Source organism: Caloenas nicobarica, chromosome 1, assembly GCF_036013445.1.
Source record: "Caloenas nicobarica isolate bCalNic1 chromosome 1, bCalNic1.hap1, whole genome shotgun sequence".
Lineage (NCBI taxonomy): Eukaryota > Metazoa > Chordata > Aves > Columbiformes > Columbidae > Caloenas > Caloenas nicobarica.
Genome location: NC_088245.1, coordinates 117260432 through 117280617, shown reverse-complemented (window position 1 = coordinate 117280617; position 20186 = coordinate 117260432). Strand labels below are relative to the sequence as shown.

The following is a 20186-nucleotide window of genomic DNA, read 5'->3' as shown; positions in this document are numbered from 1 at the left end:
TTAGCATGCCCAGCATTTTATTATAGATAGCCCATTCTGTGCTTGGCAGAACGATTGTAGAAAGGAATTAGAGGCCCCTGACAGCTATTAGTAGGCTGCTGCTCCTACAGTCTGTCCAATGCATAACCTGCTCTTTGGTTGCTCTTGGGAAGGAAGGCTGCTGGAAAAGCAGCCAGTCTTGAAAGGCTTCTGTTCAGATACAGCGTGAATGTTTTTGTGCTTTATATTGAATTATGGAGACCATTTAGCTTTATCATTAAGTCACAGTTGTAATGTTCAACCAATTTGGTGTGGCCTATGTTGATCTTAAAGTGCAAAGTAAAATGCTCTGTGTAAGGAAAGCAGTCAGTTTAAAATTGAAAACAATGCACTTCCAGGAACTGTAGTTAGCAACCTGTGGCTATTTTTTTCTAGTTTTCACTTTTTTAGTATTTAGTTTTTATGGAGAACTTTTTTATTATGTTACAAATATGTATAATATATGGGAAAAACAACACACTGAAACTGTAGCTCTTGCTAATAGGAGGTGCCTCTGTTAGTAAAACAACATTAGCCACTTACTGAAGGAGCTTTTTCTAAAGATTTCTAGAGAACGTGGTGGTTTTGAGTGGTGCAAGGTAACAGAAGAACTGTCATGGTTCTGTCAAACTTCATGACCATGCAGAGGAGAAGAATTTTAAGAGCTTGCTACGAAGTTCTCCTAATATGAAGGTGATCTGAACACATTCTAATCTGTTGCTGTATAGGCAGCTCTGTTTGTTTTGAAAGCTTTCAATGTAACTTTTGTAAGGAGTAGGAGAATAGAACGCTCTGAGAAAAGGAGCATCATCCATTTGTATTTTCTCTTTGTTGGTAAATTTGTGATATCCATATTTCTTTCCTAGTATACAGGAAAACACAGGAGCTTGCTTTTTCTCTGTTGGTATCACAGGACTGCTTAAAATCCAAATGAAGAACTCCATAAACTGTTGTTTTCTTCCCCCAAAGTGGTCTTATTTGCTCTCAGTAGAACAACTGGAAACTTAATTTAGGCAGATTATGATGGGGATTTTAAAATGTTTGGAGTTTTCTAGAGAAACTAAAAAAAAAAAAAAAGGGGATTCTCCTGTATCTTATTGGTAGATGGAAAACTTCTATAGCTCTACATTTCACTCATGTCCTGCGAAGAACCAAGAGGTAAAGGAGCAATGTCCCCTGTGATTTTCTTCTGTAAATGATATCAAGGGTTTTACCTCAAGAGAGGGAACATGAATACCACATACTATTGCATAACTGCAGTGTGCTCTTGTGAATATGTATGCATATCCACATGGAAGTAGAATTGATTTTCAAAGCCTTTAGCATGTCTTTTCTGGAAGAACTTTAGAAGTGAGACTTCTGCGGTACTCGGATAATTTTATTTTTTTTCTAAAAATCTTGCCTATGCATTTAAATAACTATCAGCTGTTGAAAATAGTTTGTATTCGAAATGTATTCTGCTGTATCATTTCTGCTGTCTGTAGAGGAATATTTTTTTCAATTAAATTTGGTGGCTTGTGTTCCTAAATAAAGATCTGATGTACAACATAAAAATATTGATTAAAATATTTGTGTAGGATTGTCTTTTGTAAGATTGTGATCTGAAGCTAAACCTTTTTCAATAGATGGGAAAGGTGGGTAGGGAAACAGAAGAGATGGGACATAGCTCTGCATTCTAACCAAAAATCCAAATCTGCGCTTGACTAAAATACAATAAAGTAAGTTTTTATTATAAATCATGAATATAGAGTTTGCAAAACCGGAATGGGCTCCTTGTGTTGCTGTTTAGCTTGCGATTTGTAGAAGTGGAGTTTTCCGTGTGCTAAAGACAGTTATTCTTGAGAATTACACAGCAGTAATTGCCAGGAGGAATGGTAAATTTCTGTAATGCACTGAGTTTACAGTTTTATTGGGATTTATATTTTTAAACTTTCCTGAAGAAACAAGAAAATTTCTATCTTTGTTTTTCTATTTGTACTAATGTGCAGATTTTAGCTGAGGGGTGAAAATGGTGAAGAACATAGGAGAGCTAATGGAAGAGGTTTTATCAGTTGACAAGCTGACAAAAGGTATCAAAGTCAATCCTACTGAATTGTTTTTTGCTGTTTTGTGAAGCTAAATCTTGAGGTGCTTTATGGACATAAGCACTTTCTGTCTTAGCAAACTAAGATCTCTGATGAATTTTGCTCAGCTATAACTTGTACAGGATGGTTTAAATTGTTATTTGATCGGCAACTACATTGTTGATAAATGCTTCTGAACACTATCTAATTTAATATCAGGTCTTAAATTATTGCCTTATTGACCCATTACATGAGATGTTTTTGTGCTGATGTGCTATAAAAGTTAAAATATGTAACTTTAAGGCAGTGAAAATTTATACCTCAGTCATCTGCATTTTATGCAAGAGTGGATAGAACTTAAAACTTGTAATGATGCTTTTATCAGGCTTTTTTTCAGAATGAAATAATTTTATCTGGTAACTTTGTTATGACCATGAGTTAGCTTGCATACTTGAGCTTTGAGGAATAAGAACTCCAGTAGAATGAAATATAGAAGAATGATGCGAGCTATTTAATGATGGCTCAGTAATGCAGTCTCAGATGCACTTAATTTTCAGAGAAGAAAATTAGATTTCAAAAGTGTTTGCGAAAGATTTGACTTGAACATATATTGGAATTGCTTTGGCATACCACATTTTAACTGCGTGTGTGTGTACATATATACAGGGGTGGAGGTTTGTCTGTGTTTATATATGCATCATGTATATTTATGCCAATTTATATTATTAATAATGTACTCATTCGACTACCTCAGCTGACACTCTATGGAAAGGCTAGATCCAGCTTGGATATCTCCTTGAAATTGCTGTTATTTCAAGTGAGTTCTGAATATTATAGCAGTTTTGCCAGGCAATTCAGTAAAGGAATTCCTCATGGTATGCAGGAATCACGTCTCTAAATATGTCACCACACATTCATTTTTAATGGGAAACTTAGTTTACTATTATTAGTAGATAAAGGTTCCCTCTGCAGAGGTATTGCTGGGCTTCTAATGAAGCTGTAACTTGTTGTAAGAGTTTATCTGGGGATGCCACAGACACTGAAATAAGTTGGAAACTAAAATATACAGCTGAATTAGAAGCAAAACTCTCATTCCAACAGTTATCTGAACAAGTAAATTTTGTATCCACAAGACCGAATACAAAACAGGCTGATTAAAATTCCTTTTTAATTCTGGTATTGCAAGATGTCATAGCTACTTTCTGACATCAGGTTTTGCTTTTGTTCTGTATTTACCTTCATTCTTTGATTTTTCTGTTTAGCCAGGTGTGCTAGTAAGCTACAAAAAGTATCTCTCCTGTTCTCATTTCTGTGCTGAAGTCTAGAGTTATTATAGCACTTTTTGCCTTGCTCCTTCTTTTTAGGATCCTGAATTCCACCATCTCATGGTCCTGTAGCAAAGGCTGCCCCTGATCTTTATGAGTTCTTCCTTGTTAAGTGTGAGGTTTCAACAGACCAACCACCCTTCATTGTTTCTTCAGCCACCTGTGTCAGGAATTTACCATCAATGTATCCCAGAAACCTGTATTGCATGCGCCCAGCTGCTTTGTCCCTCATGGGGTTTAAAGTCCACCATGAGGACCTGAGCCTACAAATGTGAGGCTTCTTCCAGTTCTCTGAAAAAGACCTTGTCTACTTCATGGAATAGAGCCTCCTGGAGGACATTTCAAAGCACATCAAAGGCAGGGAGGTGATTGGAGACAGCCAGCATGGCTTTACCAAGGCCAAGTCGTGCCTGACTAACCTAGTGGCCTTTTATGGTGGAGTGACTGCATCAGCGGACAAGGGAAGAGCTACAGATGACATCTACCTAGAATTCTGTAAGGCCTTTGATACAGTCCCTCACAACATTGTTGCCTTTAAATTGGAGAGATACGGTCTTGACAGATGGACTGTTAGATGGATAAGGATGGCCATATACAAGGAGCTCCAGCCAATTGCTTGATGTCTAAGTGGAAAGGAGCAGTAAGTGGTGTTCCCCAGCGGTCCATACTGGGACCAGTACTATTTAATATCTTCATCAGTGACACAGACAATGGGATTGAATACACCCTCTGCACGCTTGCAGATGTCACCAAGTTGAGTGGTGCGGTTAGTTTGCTAGAGGGATGGGATGCCATCCAGAGGGACCTTGACAAGCTTGAGTAGTGGGCTGTGCAAACCACAGGAACTACAACAAGGCCAAGTGCAGGGTCCTGCACCTGAGTAAGGGCAATCCACAGTATCAATACTGATTGGGAGATGAATGGATTGAGAGCAGCCCTGCAGAGGAGGGCTTGGGGATACCGGTGGATGAAAAACTGGGTGTGAGCCAGCAATGTGCACTGGCAGCCTGGAAAACAGATCATATTCTAGACTGCATCAAAATAAGCATGACTAGCAGGTCAAGGGAGGTGATCCTACCCCTTTACTCTGGTCTCATGGAACCCCACCTGGAGTACTGAGTTCATCTCTGGGGTCCCCAGCACAAGAAACACATGGACCTGTTAATAGTGGGTCCAGAGGAAGGCCACGAAAATAGAGTGCTGGAACACTTCTGCTAAGAAGAAAGGCTGAGAGAGGTGGGGTTGTTCAGCCTGGAGAAGAGAGGGCTCCAGGGAGACTTAGTTCTAGTCTTCCAGTATATGAAGGCGGCATATAAGAAAGGCGGAGAATTTTTACCAAGGCCTGTACTGACCAGAAAAGGGGCAGTGATTTTTAAACTGAAAGAGGGTAGGTTTAGATTGAACACAAAGAAGAAATTCTTTATAATGAGGTGAACAGGTTGCCTAGAGAAGTGGATACCATGTCACTGGAGGTGTTCAAGGTCAGGTTGGATAGGCGTTTGAGCAACCTGGTCTAGTGGAAGGTGTCCCCGCCCATGGGAGTGGGGTCAACTTAGATAGGCCCTTCCAACCCAAACCGTTATATGATTCTGCATTTTCTTAACCAGGCAGTCTGTAGCAGACACCTACCACAACGACTCCCATATTGGTTGTATGCTAATCCTGACCCATAGTCTTTCACCTCATCAGTCCCAAGGCAGACCTCTATACATAAAACTGCTCTGTTACATAAAGAGCAACTCCCTCTCCTTACTGTCCCAACCTGTCCTTTCTAAAGCCTTGTACTCACCCATTGCAGCACTCTGGTTGTGTGAGCCAGGCCACCGTGTTTTTGTGAATCAAATGAGAGTGTAGCCCGGCGCCTGCACGAAGACCTCTGACTCTTCATTTTAATTCCCCATGTGGCATGAGTTATTCTACAGGCACTTCAGAAAGGTACCTGTAGTTGTGGTGATTTCCCAGAAGAGGTATGAGAACCGTCCTGTGCTGTCCGTTAGGTGCTTCCTTATTTATTAAGCTTGAAATCAGTCATTATAAGGCCTCTGTTGCGTGTATCACCCTGATCACTTTGGTCCTCGTTTCCCTTTCCTGTCATTCCAGTGTAGAGCTCTCCTTTACCAGGATGACTGCCCTGTTGGCAAAAATGCTTTTTGTCCTCCTTGAGCAGAACTTGTCCCTTCCTAACAGTCCTTCATCCTCAAAGAGAGGATCCTATGCTTCAGAAAGCCAAATAAATCCTTGTTGCAAACTTCAGCGGCATAACCAGTTGCCCAGTTAGTATGACTTAAAAAGTGCTGGACGGGTGTTCGAAGGGAATAAATACCATCATAATCTTTCATTAAAGTTTTGGGGGTTGTTTTTCATTGGCTTTTGGTTTTCACTTGTACATGCTTCACTTAAAGTATTGAGTGTTGACTACTTGTGTTTTTACATCTTTACAAGTAGAGTTGTACAGTTATTTGAAAATCCTGCCAATAGGAAGTTGCTTTCTGTGGTTAAGCAATTGTCTGTATTCTCTGCAATCTATAGCACTTCTCTTTATCTTTTCCCCTCTCTTTAAATTATTTAGACTAGAGAAGCATAACGAAGAAAAAATAGTATGATAATGATTTGATTTCTTCTTCCCATTTCTGTCTCCCTCATCCTCAACTGCCAGCACTTTCCTACTTTTCTTCTCATTCACTCTTTCCTAGATGTTGCCTTTCTTAGTAGTTAACTTCTTATTCTGTTTAGTGTAGCCTTCAAGAATGTGCCATCATTCAAACCATAGTACTAGCTAAATTCTCTGTTTTCATCTTTCCTTTTAAAAGACAGGGAAGTTGTTGTGGATGTGGGTTTACTCCTTCGTGTGTATCTAGCCTAGAACAAAGCAGGAAGCTGCGTTTCTACTGCTGGGCTCCTTTCTGGTGACAGGAATAGCAGCTGCCACCAGCTACTTGTGGCAGCCAAGCAAGCTAAGATTGGGAATGCCTCAAATAGGCAGCAGCAAATTTCTTACTGAACAATTTCCTAATTCTTTTTTAGGCCTTCTACCAGTGTCATGGGATTTTTTTTTTTTTTTTTTTTTTTTGGTGCAGAGATGGAGTCAGTTCTGTTTCTTGCTAATTTCATAGTTCATAGGAGTAATTCGTTCCTTGGTCTTTTTAAAGAAGCAGTCCTAAAAACCTTGTCCTCTCCTAGGAGGTTGCTAGCACCTTTGTGCTATTTTCTCATTGGTACCGGCACATACTTCAGTACAACTGTATCTCGGAGCTGACTGGGAGATTGATCCAGGCAGCCTTTCCTTTTTTCTTTCTTCTTCTTTTTTTTTTTTTTTTTTTTTTTTTTAAACAACCAAAACAAAACAAAAGTGGCTTTTAAGTAAGGGCTTTACATTTGGTTTCAGGTTGCTAACACTTCTATTAAATGTTCAGCAGTTACAAAAATAATGTGTGTTTTTCAATAAAGAAATTGTGAAATGATCACACAATACATTATGCTGTGTGTATTAATAATTGCCTTGTAGGTGATTATAGTTCATATAGGAATAATTGTTCTGTAGGTAATAAGAGATATTTTGTATGATAGAGTCTTTCTAATGACAAGATCATGGTAAGGAGAGACCTTTAAATTAGCACATTAAGAGAAGAGTTGAATTTAAAATTCATGACCAATTGCTTTACAGGAAGCTGGTATCTCATGTTTAAATGCTTAGGGTATTTGCTACTTAGAACAGTGGTTAATTCTCCTACTATACCTATAGTAATATAACAATATACCTTCCAAATATTTAGCGAGCTGAATAGCCCTGTTTTGTTCTAGATGTTGTTCTTGTAGCTGCATTAGCTTTTTCCAAGACATCTTCAAGTGCTGAAGTTAGTGAGATGACATTTCTAAATAAAATATTAAAAAGTAACTGGTTTAAAGTCTAGAAAAAGGCTAAACTAGTGCAAATGGTATAGACTACTGTTTTTCTCATAGAGATATCTAAGCTGTTGAAATGCAATCTGTACTTTAAAAAAAAGTAAAACAAACAAAAACATAAAACACACTCTGACTTTGAACAGCAGTTTATATGCATTAAATATATAAAAATACAAGGAACTACTGTTCAGACGCATAACAGATTCAGATGGAAGAAACTAAATTTTTTAATCTTCTCTGTGTCAGAGTTTTCATTCCAGTACATTGTTGAAAGCTTCCCTTGTCAAGAGGTCAGAATTCATTTGTTTTGGGAGAGAGAATTCAACAAACTTCTATAAATATCATAACCTGGAACTTTTCTCCCCTGATATTCAGCTCAATGTTCTTAATAAATCCCATAATTCTTCTGTAATTTAAAATGTTATGAATCACCCTAAAGGCTGATGATTTGAGTAATAAATTCGATTTCTGTAATATTGGAAGTCTTCAAACGTCTTTGAAAGAAAACATCGTGTTTGTTTTCCTTCACTTCATACATGATCTTGATGACATCTTATGAAATTTAATACTCATCTGCATACATTTGAGATACACAAGACAGACTGTCTTTTCAGGATACTTTTCTTTTTTCTGACACATAAAGGTGTTTGGCAGTTCAGAGGCCAGTCTCCTGTAAGAAGTACAGGAAGCTGTCTGCCTGGATCAAGTTTCTTCAGATAATTTAGCTTTACAGATCAGTTCTGCAAAGGAGAACATTCTCACTTAGCAACTTGGTCTTTCTCTCTGACCTCTAACTTAGATTTATTGGTTCCAAAGAGTCTTGTGAATTGGTATGCATGCAGAAATATCCTTGAGGCTATGATTTTAGGTGACAGCTAAACTGAACTGAGATTTTATACTTTTTTTTTTTGAGCAAAATTTAAATATTGAGCTCTACAGGAAGCTATTTTGATTAAACTGATTACCAGAGTAAATTCTGTTTAGATTCAAGTATTCATTTTGTGGTAGATACTGATTTCTAGTATATGTGTATTTTTTAAAAACATTACTTGCTTTGACCATTGCTCTCTTTCAAGTTTGAGACTTAACTATTGTGTAGTGGTGACAAATCAATTTGGGAGTTTTGTTGCTCATCAGATATGGAGAAGAGAGAGGCCCTCAAAGAATTTCTGAACCTTTTGCATATATTACAGTATAAAGCTGATACATTTTCAGTTTTGAGGAACTGTCATATGTTATCACAGACATAATAACAGTATTTAAAGTAGGTTATTTCTATTAAAAATATTAAGTTTCTTCTCTATTTCTGTGATGGCTCATGCAAGTTAAGTGTGCCTTTCATGTTCATGCCATGAACATGTAGGAAACTTCTGATTTTTGTAAAACAGTGGTGTTCGAGCAGCTGAATTGGTGGTGGTGTATTCCAAGCAATGAGAAAACCCCTTCTATCAGTCAGATCTGCTGGTGCTTCCCTCTCACTTCCCTCTTGTAGTTTGTGTTGGTGGTTTCTTTAAAATGAACAAAAAGATTACAATACGATAAATTTGAAGTATTTGATATTCAACTAAAGAAGAAATTAAAACGGGGCATTCAAAGAGGAAATACTGAAAAAAGTGAAGGTTTGTAGTTTGTCAGTTTTGGATTAGTCGTTTGTTGTGGGTTTTTTTTAAAAGAAAAAGCACTAAATTGAGCTGTCCAGGTTAAACAATGCTTTTTTTTCAAATGCAACATTTGAGGATAGTTGCTGCAGAGGAGGATCTGAACATCATCCAGGAAGGGGAAAAAAAAAACCAACAAGGACTTCCATAGTGGAGATTATGAACTTATACGTACAGGATCCACTACTTGAGAACAGAAAAACTAGTAACAGGCTTTGGGGTAGGCTAAGGCTTGTTGGTTGGAAACAGCTGAGGAGAAGAATGCAGCAATATTAGGTGGGTATATGTTGTGCATGTTGAGAAGGCAAGTTGTACCAGGCACAATATTTCCATTGTTAATATTGTGCAAACTTTTGGTAAGACCTCATCTGGAGTACTACTCACAGTTCTGCTTGCTTTTGTTAAGAATTGAAACTGGAACAGATGTAGGGAAGAGATTCTGAAATGAGAGCGCCAGTCGTTAAAAAGTGTGTTTAATTAGGCTTGGCAAAATCTGTGCGTGAGAGAGAGAGAAGTGGAAGTAGTATGTAAACTCAGTTTTGTTAGCAAGAGTAATAGATAAAAAGTGGACATTAATAATTTTAAAGTGCATATTTAAAACCGAACCACAGTGCAGGAGGGAGAGACGAGGTAGGGAGCGGCTAATGCATGCAAGTTCACCTTAGGGTGTAATCTCATGAAGGAATGTTTGGAAACAGTGGCATCTGACATTTTACCATTCTTCTTTCTCATTTTGCTCTGTGTGCTATATGTTATCAAAAGCAAGACAAACTCTGCACAGCAGAGCCATCTGTATGTGGATTTACCTAAGACTTTCTCAGATGAGTTCCTTTGCTTCATTGCATGAGTGCACATAGGCAATATTATTGCAGGTCCTTCAGGTGGCTGTAGGACTGCATGAAAAATGGTTGTGGTCTGAGACTAGATTCACTTTTAGCAGCAGTGCTGCTTTAAGCACTCCTTGTGTCGTAGACATTCATTCCTGCCTTTGACTGTCTTGACATGGCTCTTTGCATAGCCATGCTTCAAGTTAAATCAGGTGACACCTCTGGATGAAGAGTAACACAGTAAAAAAAGGGACAAGTGGTTTGTGTGGAGTATTCAGGTGGTTTTTGTTTCTTTTTTGATTTGGTTCAGCGTAACCACGCCAAAGCCATTTCAGAATGACGCAATAGCTGGAAGTGTTGCTGGTTTAGCCAGTGTAGCTGCTGAAGAAACGCTTGTGAAGCCATAGCCTGAGATGGACATGAATGGGATAAAAAGGTTCTGTGAATGAGAAAAAAGAAATGATCATTGTCTCTAGCTGGTGAGACTGAAGACACTCTAAAACCTTTCTCTATTCTTTTGGAGGCAAAGCTATTATTTTTAATATAATTCCTTTTATTCCTGTGATTGAAGTGCTCTTTTAAACACATTTCTTCATTCTTTCTGCTTTTCTTCTAACTGTTGAATGATTTCATCTCTAATGTAGTTTTATTTTTTTTTTTCCCTGATTTCCTTCACTGCCTCCTGATCTTGTGCACTAGGTCTTTCTTCACAAAGAAGAGAAAGGGGCAAAAGATTTGGTCAAATATTAAAGGAGACTCTTAGGAGAATAGCGTCAGTTTCTCTGGACACTTTTGAACTGATGCTCTTGAGTCAGCTACTGGTGTGTTGTATTTTTCTGTGAAGTGTTACAGAATGTGTAAAAATAAAATTCTGGGTATTTTTATTCCATGTTTTTGTTGCAGTATTTCCATTGGAAATTTATCAGTGAACAAAGCTCTCCTTATTACTCCCCTCTCCTGTTCAAGAAGTAGGTTTTGTGCTTTGATTACCAGTCTCCACATGCCCTGAATCACTTCTTGGCATGAGATGTAGATGCTCACCTACCTTAAGTGAACCAGAGGGAGAGAGGAGACTCCTATTTGTCATCAGTTTCTTGAAATCTTTACAGGATGTTTCATCTCAGCTTAACAAACCAATTTTCGTTCTTCTTTCTCACTACAGTTACAGAACAGCATCATTTTCTGAGACCTTTCTAATAATTTACATCTCAGTTAAGACAATGTCTCATAATTTACCTGTGTATGCTTAGCACATGCATGCCTTAGAAATATTTTTTTTTGTTCCTCCTTTCATCCATCTGGAAATGGAACATGCAATCAGTCACTTTCTTGAAGACTGAGCCTACTAGCATAGCATTTTAGACCTGTGTGCTGATGTAGGAAAGTGAAAATAATGTCCAATGTCTAATCCTGCAGCAAAAGCAAATTAGCAGTAAATCATTGGAAACAGATTATCAAGGAATAAATGAGCTAATAATGGAATCTGTAGAGCCAAGAGCATGAACTCTTTAAGAAGGCTGTTTAGGGAGTTACTTGCATTTGAGGTCTTGACCCTCCTCTTGAAAATGACCTTTAATGTGTTGAAAAATAGGACTTCAAAGAAGCTCTGAGGACACTCTCTTCAAAGAGCTGTTCTATGTCAATAGCTATTGCTTCTGTTTAAAACAGTCATCATACTTTAGTGTCACCCAAACATGAACTTGAACTGATGTACCATAATCTTCTGTATGTATCATGTGCCCCTTCTTGTGGAAGCATGCCCCTTGGAAAGCCACCCAGCAGTTTATGTCTTGTCTTGTTCCAAAAAAGCTTACAGGTGTTAACAAAGTACACTTACTATGACTGTACCTGCTATAGCTGCAGCTTTCAGACAAACTCTATTAAGACCATGAAACCTGTTGGTACAATAATTACTGAAAGCAGAATTTGCTTGTATGTATGCTGAGGTGAGCAATTATTTGTAAATAGTTGTTTTCAGGGGTGAGGTACTTTTTACTGTTTTCTTAAAAAGAGAACACGGTAGTATTTTTTTGATAGCAACAAGTACATGTTCTGACATAATTTATTAAGCATATCCCTTCGGAAGTACCCTCCAGCCTAAATTCTTCTATGAGTCTATGGATAAAGTGGGAGAATTTAAAAGGACAAGGTCAGTGTTAATTGATAATAATGGAGTTCCGAAAATGAAGGGTGTTGTAGTATGTTTGAACATAAAAATACTTTCTCAATTGCTTGCATGTGATGAATGTTGTTTGTGACTGGTGTTGTAATTTGTATTTCATGGTGATAGAACAGAGAATCTAGGGGGCATCTTATCTCAGTGTTCTTCCTTTCCCATCCCCTCAATATCTCAGCCAGTCAGTGTAAAATAAAAGTTGTTTACAAACTACAGATACAGCAAAAATATCTTTACATATCAGCATCTTTTTATAGCATATGTGTGCCTAAAAGATTTGGTAGATAGATACTTCATACATTAAAATGTAGAATGACTGATGAATTCATTCTTGCTTTTTTGCTTGATAAGAAAAATGAGGCCAAAAACTTACAATTTCTGTTGATAAAAGTTGGATCAGTTAAGGATAGCTTATCCCCCTTGCAGGATGGAGCTAGGAAAGGCATGATAGCAGAAGAGACCTCTTTCTGCCAGTGTTTTCTTTTTACAGTGACAAAAGCATGGAAACAAGCTTTTGAATTATATGAGAAAATCTTCAAGTTGAAAGTAAATTTTTTTTCAGTGTGTTGTGTAAATTCTAAGCTAAGATTTTATTGGAAAATGTTTCCCTTTTATGAGAATGGGAGTGGCCACTCCTGTAGTTTCTTGTGGAATGAAAGAGATGGTTAAGAAAAATAAATGGAAAAAAGCCTGAAACCTCCTCCTGTCTGCTCTCTCTTTTTCTCTGGGGTGGCTCTGCCAGTGTTTTGGTGCTGAACATAATTGTGTGGTGATATGTTCAATTTTAGTTTTCGTTTCTTCCCTCTCTCTGTCAGGTTAGGGTTCGAGGAGGGATGAAAAATTGGATTCTAATATGCAATAAGTGGAATACTGCTGGAAGGGCAGTAAGTTGGAAGGAGGACCATGTCTGGGTTTCTGGTCCACACTAGCAGCACCTGCTTTGGACTGGAGTTCTTTCTGACAGGAGAAAGACTGAGTGAGAAGGTCATTCTGGGTGTCTAATTAGGTCTTATAGTGCTCTGTATTGGTATGTCTATGCTTTTATGTAGCATGTTTCCCCACCCTCACCGCCCCCCCCCCCCACCTCCTCGCCCCTCCCAAGATATTTCTATGTTGAATAACCGTAGTAAGTTACCCGCGCCCCCCCCCCTTTTTTTTTTTTGGACAAGTGTTTTCCCTGAAGTTTCTGTTCCTACATATAAAAACTTGCTTGAGCCTTTAAAATGGACAGTAGTTGAATATTTCTAAGCTGTAACAATAATATAGTGTAAGTTATGTTTTATCACTTAGCCAGTATTTTACAAATTCTTTAAATACTTTTAAAAATGCCCGTCGTTTCCAAATCTTTTCTTGACTTTAGTTTCACTGTTTTTAAATGACCAACACTACCACTTTACTCAGTAGCCTTTCTCCAGTTATTTCATTACAAAATTGTTAGAAAATGAAATCTACATTGTACTCATTGTGTAACCACTATGATTGAGTACTTTCAAAGTTGTTTAAGTGTTTCAAAGGAAGACTTGTGAGTTGGGTGGGTGCTGTTTTTTTTGTGGTGTTTTTTGTTGTTGCTGTTTTTCCCTACCTTAGAACCACAGCTTTGGTACTCTATATTCTTGATTGTGTTCAATTGATATTAGAAAGTATGTATTCATATTGGGCTGAGATCCACGGAACTGCTGTCTTGTGCTTTGTTTGTGTGTTTTATTCTAAAGCTGAGTTAAAACACAGACTTGGTTTTGAAGAAGTGAACTGTTGTGTACCTGTGATAGAAGCATTGCTGCTTGAGAACTCATTTTTGTGACTTGTACTGGAATATCTGATTTTCTAAAAAAGTATCAGATCTTCAACCCAAGTGTTCTTCTGTGCCACACTCATAATAATGCAGTATTTAAAATTTTCCTTTGAGAATAAAACAAAAAATGTCTACCCAACGTTACCTTTAATGGCTTTTTAAATATGAATGCCCTCTAATCCAGTGTGCCAGTTCATAGAGAGTTTCAATTGCTGTTCTAAGCTGCAGATCTATGTGCAAATGAGCTGATATAGTGACTAATTGCAGGTTTAATTCATCCTGGAAATACGTAATTTTTGAAAGAGGTTCACATCAATCAAAGGGAAAATTAAAGAACTAGTATATATTATAAATGGCATGAATGAGTAAAGAGGGAAAGAGATCTATCTCTTTAAAATGTGGTTGTAATTTTCTTTTTTCCTAACAATTTTCATCAATTTGGATACGGGTGTTTTGTAAGTATTAACCACATTAGCACAAAGGGTGTTGTCTGCTGCTTAGATAAGCAAATGCATAGCCTTTAAATGAAAAACAACAAAAATATCTGTGTATTTGCTCATGTGATTTTTATCTGTATACATTTATAGTATCTTAATGCAACAAACTGACCTAATCCCTTTTAGGAAACATTGATCTTCCATTTAAAATGTTGAATAAAGGTAACTTTAAGACCTATATTGCATATTTCAAGTTCTCAATAAGTTAAGTCGTGTTCAATAAGGAAAAGGAATGTAAGGCCTTTTACTTCTAAATGCAACCTCATTTTTAAAGGAGAACTCTGTTCATTGAAAGAGGTGTTTTTCAGTATTGTTGGTTTTACTGGGGAAGTGTTCAATCTGTGTTTCTTTTTTTAAAAAACTTAAATTAATGAAACTGAATCTGAGAGCCAAACTGCATTGTTTTTTGTTTCTCAAAAAACTGTGAATCACTTGGGAGACATGTTGAGCAAATTCTTGGTGATCTGATACATAAATGACTTAAAACATCAAGTTTGGGGGCTTTGAAGCGTAGGGGTTCAGAAGGTGTCTTTTTAGTATCTGAGAGTAGGAACTCCATTCCCACACGTCAGCTCAGTTCATTGAGGGCATGTGAAGGGAGCAGGCTGTAAGTACTGGTTGCAAGTATTTGTGCTTGTAAGGAATCAAGGTGTATTTTAATCACAAACAGTTCTCATTTTTGTGATAAAAAGGCTTTGTTCTCAAATTTTTAGGATTTTATTCTACTTTAAGTCTTGTACTCTTGAAGGAGAGAGTAAGTAATAATTTATTTTCTTCAAGTCTGTGTCTAGGTGATATAAAATTAGCTGTTCTGTGTTAGACAATAAAGCTGATCACCAGAAAATAGTTTCACTGAGGTTAGGGTTACATTAGAACCTGTCCTGCTTACTCAAAATTTTGGAAGCATGAAAAGACCTGGTTATGAGGCACCTCTTCAGCATTCCCATCCACTTTTTTATGGCCTACATGTAATCGATAACCTCCTTAATAATGTATGGTATTAATTTGATTTACATCTGCAGTAGACAGCAAAAATCAGCATGCATCCCAGCTTCAGTTTAAGAAAATACATTTTGGTTTTTGATATACATGGCAGGTGGGACTCAAAGTATTGCAAGTGTTAGAATGTGCTGCTGCTGCCAGTGTTGAGAAATCATCTGTCCTTACTGATTGTGTATTTGAATGATTCTCCTACTTTGAGCTAGTGTCATCTATTGTATGCATGCTAACTGCAATAAAAGATTTTGAAAGCTGAAGCCAAAGATTTGAGTATCTCAGCCAGTATGTCTGTTAAGGGTAGCACAGAGGGAAATGAAGTACAAAACACATTCCATCATAATTTTAGTTTGACTGTTACAAGATTAAGTCTTAGTACACAACTTAACTCAGTTCCTCTGTTTTAATAAATAAACAAATAAGTAGCCTGATCTATCTATAATGGTTTTGATGATCCGTATCTGGAGTTATAGTTGTTCCTTCTGTCTGCATCACCTCTGTATTTTAGATCTGTATAATCTGAACTGCAGATTTAGTAAAATGAGCTATAGAAATTGTCATCTAATGAGGATGCGATATATGTTTTCACAGTGGCAGACACAACTGTTGAATAGCTTCTTGTCTCATTTGAGAGACTAAATGTTGTAGTCCTTCTGACTGAGAAGAGTATGATTCTGGTGCTGAGACTGAGGGTGGCCCAAAAGACTTTTGTTACTTAACTTCCAAATAAAGTTTGAAATTACTGTGTTAAGAAGCACGGATTTTTGTTTTCTGACTCAAATTAGAAAATATCACTGTGGGCTGTCATAACTTTATTTGTAAAATTGCTGTGTCTCATTGCAGCTGTGAGGAAAAAGTCAAAAAGCTAACTGCAACCATAACTTCTTTAAAACTTATTTTCTGTTACTTGGCACATGGAAGCTATAGTGTCTGCTTAATTGATGAGGACACCTCTCATGAACATTTTAAAATTACCTAAAAATCGAAAATTCAAGTCTTTATCATGCAGCTGTTGTCACGGAATGCATTCATCTAATGTATTGTCATAACTGTCTGTGGCTTGAATACGAGAGAGATAGTTTTGAAAAAGTTGGAAATCTGAGATGTGTAAACGCTACATCCTCAGAGTACGTTTAAAAATAGTTTGATATTTAGCTGAAACTCTAAATTGGTGTTATTTAATAGAATGAGTTCATTGTGGTTATCATCGAATTCTTGTCTTCTGTGCTCTACAGCTCCTTTGATTTACTTAGAATGAGGAATGCCAAAGACTTTTAAGTTGAGAAGGCTCTGTTAAAGCAGTAGCTAAGTTTCAATATGGCCGTAAGAGTTCAGACTGTACAAATGTCTCTTATACCCTCTCTGTTCCAGAACAGAATAAAATGCTGAATTTTTTTGTCCCCGACTTAATATGGAGGGAACAAATCACTCAAGTCACAGGGTTCTAAAATGTTAACACATAATGGAATGAAAAAAATAAGTAATGGTTAGGAGACAGAGAAAGGTTGGGATGATCTTAAGTCTGATCCCTCTTGGAGCTGCAGTTTGTGTACTTCTTTTTGATTTATGATTCCTCCCTATATCTCTCCTTGGTCACTTGGATGAAAGATTCCGTATTGTAAGTCAAGGCACCAAGAACTTAAAAATCTATGAAAAGAAGCTTCCAAAAATGCATATTGGTGGTGATGGTTTTTAAAAGCTTGCTGTTGTTCTAACTTGGATTTTGGCAAATGTAATTTCTGTTTTGAGAAATAACTGTTTTTAATAGTTGAGTGCAATGGTAATGTCTGTCTGACTTAATTTTAATATAGCTTTTTAACTGTAGCTTTTGTGATGGTTCTTTAAATGACATAGATGAGAGAAAATTATAAGCTTTTGTGTAATTTTTAAGTATTGCAATGGAGGTTGTTTGTATCTAGTGATATCAAATAAGGTCAAAATAAACCCAGTTTGTGTAAATCAAGCAAATAAAACCAAACAGCATGACTTAAAAATTCTGACTCTTACATTGTTTTGAAGGATTATGCTTTCAGTTGTTTCCAGTAGTAATTTCTAAACTCCAGCTTAAGACTGAAAGCAAGAATGTGTTTCTCACCTCTTTCCTCCCAGCGCCATTTGCATTATGCATCAGAATAAAGTCCACGTAGATTTTAATGATAATGTCAGTATATTACACAAGATTTCTATGAGTATATAGTCTTTCTAGGGTGTCAGGATAAGATCCTGTGTCTTTAATGCAGGAAAATAAGAAACTCATTTGTTGTGCTTTACACTAGTCAGTAGTGAAAATTTCCTATTTTACATTTAATGGGCAGCAAGGGTGAGAAGTGTAAGCTTCCGTGTAAATACTACACTTGAATGTTGGGTTCTAAACTTTGTTTAGAAATAGTGGAATTGTACTCAGTGCATAAACTAGAATGGGTGGTTTATTGCTGTTTTCTGTGTATGTGTGTTTCAGGGGTCCGTTCAGCGTTGTGCGGCGATGTATCAACAGGGAAACGGGGCAACAGTTTGCTGTGAAGATTGTCGATGTAGCAAAATTCACTTCAAGTCCTGGATTAAGCACAGAAGGTAAGAAAGAACAATTAAGCAAATTCTAAGCAGAAAGATTTTTTTGATTTGTCAATGTTTCCTTTGTTTACTTTGTAAGAATCCTTCTGGTTTATATTTTGTAGAATTTTTAAAGCAAGGTCTAACATGTCAAATTCAATTTGATTTAACTTAATGCATAAATTCCTAACCTCTAGTAGTTCCTATGGCTATTCAGTTGTGATAATAAATATTAGAAAAATAGTCGGTCTAGAGTAACTATTAAGCCATTGCTGTTTCTGTTTGGATATTTTTTTAAGAATGTGAATTTCTTTAAGAAAAATTAATTCTGAATCATAAAAGCATACAAAGGAAGTAAAGTAAGAACATATCAGTCTTGTTTTTACTAGTCTAGATTTAGCAAATAATTTGTTATAAAAGAGGTGAAAGCTTATGATTAAAGTGTGCAAAATTGTATTAAAAATGTATACATTTTTCATATAGTCAGGATTTTAGAACAGTAGTGCAGAACTGCTACAGTGTAAAGAAAAGGCTGTAACTCTTGCCATTTCCTATTGTAGGGTAAAACAATAAGTCTTTTGTAAGTTGAATATGGAACTTGTGTGTGCACATAGTGCTTCTTTCACACTGTGCAAAAAAGCATGGTAACTGAATGATGATCACTGTGTATTCCATGATATCCATGTCCAGTGTATTTTTGCTTGAGATTGCATTCTTATGTACAGCAATGTTTTGGGGGGATTCCATTTGTGCTACATCCTTAGGAACTCAAATTCAGCAGCAAAATAAGGTCAATGACTTTTGTTGGTAGTTAAACAGTATCTTAAGCCTTAATGGCTAGTGTGATTTACAAGGTAAATCTGAGGTCTTGCTTCAGACTTCCCGAAAAATTTCCATTTAAATCTAATAATGCCCTGACTAGTTTCTTTTTCCCTAGCCATTCAACAAAATATAAGAGGTGCTTTCCATAATATTCAGCTTGTGTATAACCATGTTATGGTTTTGGCAGGTTATACTGAAAAAAATTTTGAGCTAGTTTATTTTTGCTAAAACGATCTTGTACCTTTTAAAGAAGTTCTGTCTGTATTCTAGCCTTATTCTGAGCCTTGTCTTAACTACTGATGCTGGGACACATTTCTGCCTTTAGTGGAGTATTGCTTTCCTCACTCCATGACAGTAAAATTCAAACTTTTGGGGCCATGAATGCATTGCTGAAAGGGAGAAATAGTTGACAAAAGAGAAAGGGACTCATCAGGAGGAAAAGAGAAGCCAATAGTAGTAATACATTCACTGAAAAAATGAAGGATAGCTATTGATGGTTTGCATTTGCCACCCGGGTCTAAAAAAAAGGCTTGGGAGTATGCAAAGAAATTTTGGAGTTGTTTTGGTTTTTTGTTCCACTTGTGTTATATTCATATAGTTATAATTCAAGCTGGCAGGTCATTTACTTAACAGATCATGAACACTTTCTGGGTTTAGTGGGTTTTTTTGTTTTGTGTGTTTGGTTGTGGATTATTGTTGAATTTGTTTGGTTTGGGTTGGGAGCAAGCCCTTTAACTCTAGATAAGAATCTGACCTAGTTTTTCACAAATTTTTCCACTCTTTCTCTCTATATATCTATATCTATATATATATCTGGGTTTTTTTGGACACCTCCCCTATCCAGATTCTAGGTTTATTTTTTTCAAATATTTTCTTTTCCTTATTTTTTTAAAATTTGTTGTGTTTTTTTCTGAAACAACATTCCTTAACCACATTGGTGGGGAGCCCTGGTGGTAGTACTTGCATAAAACAGATATTAGATAACTTATCCGGGAGAAGGCTGTATTTGTAAATTGTGTTGAAGTGTAAGCTAGAATGGAATGGTAAGATTAATCCTTAGGAACATTTCTTTACCTCAAAGTTTTGCCATCTGCAAGACTGTTTTGGTCTTGAGGTTATCTCTGTACAACTTTCCATCTCCAGCCTTTCTTTCAGGCAGGGGAATGGGAAAACAGGACATTCTGCATGCCAAGGAGCTGATGACAATTCCTTCCCTTAATTTCACACACGTAGAGTGCTGAGAGTTAATTTAAACCGTCTTTGATACAATGTTTCAATTTTAAAAAAGCATTACTTTAAGGTATTTTTCATACAATGTTTCAGTTTCTTTAACTTGTGAGGACTTTACTATGGATACCTTTTAAAAAGAAAGACTGTTTGCTAGTCCAAACAATTCATTCACAAATAAAAAAAATACACTGCCTTATCACAGTAACAAAAAAATTAAGCTTTGAAAAATCAATACTTCTCTAGGCTAATCTGTGTTTATCAATTGGTACTATCATGAGCATTTGTGGTATATGATGAAGCCACTAGCTTGCAAGACGAACTTTTACCTA

General features: G+C 36.7%; 1 protein-coding gene across 2 annotated transcripts in view; it reads left to right on the top strand.

The window, feature by feature from the left end:
• The window catches only part of CASK (calcium/calmodulin dependent serine protein kinase), a 217267-nt gene that overhangs the window by 33393 nt on the left and 163688 nt on the right, over positions 1-20186 (top strand). For both annotated transcript variants that reach the window (XM_065637084.1, XM_065637073.1), the window contains exon 2: positions 17714-17826. In XM_065637084.1, the coding sequence (XP_065493156.1) occupies positions 17714-17826 (113 nt within the window). The remainder of the gene's footprint in view (positions 1-17713; positions 17827-20186) is intronic.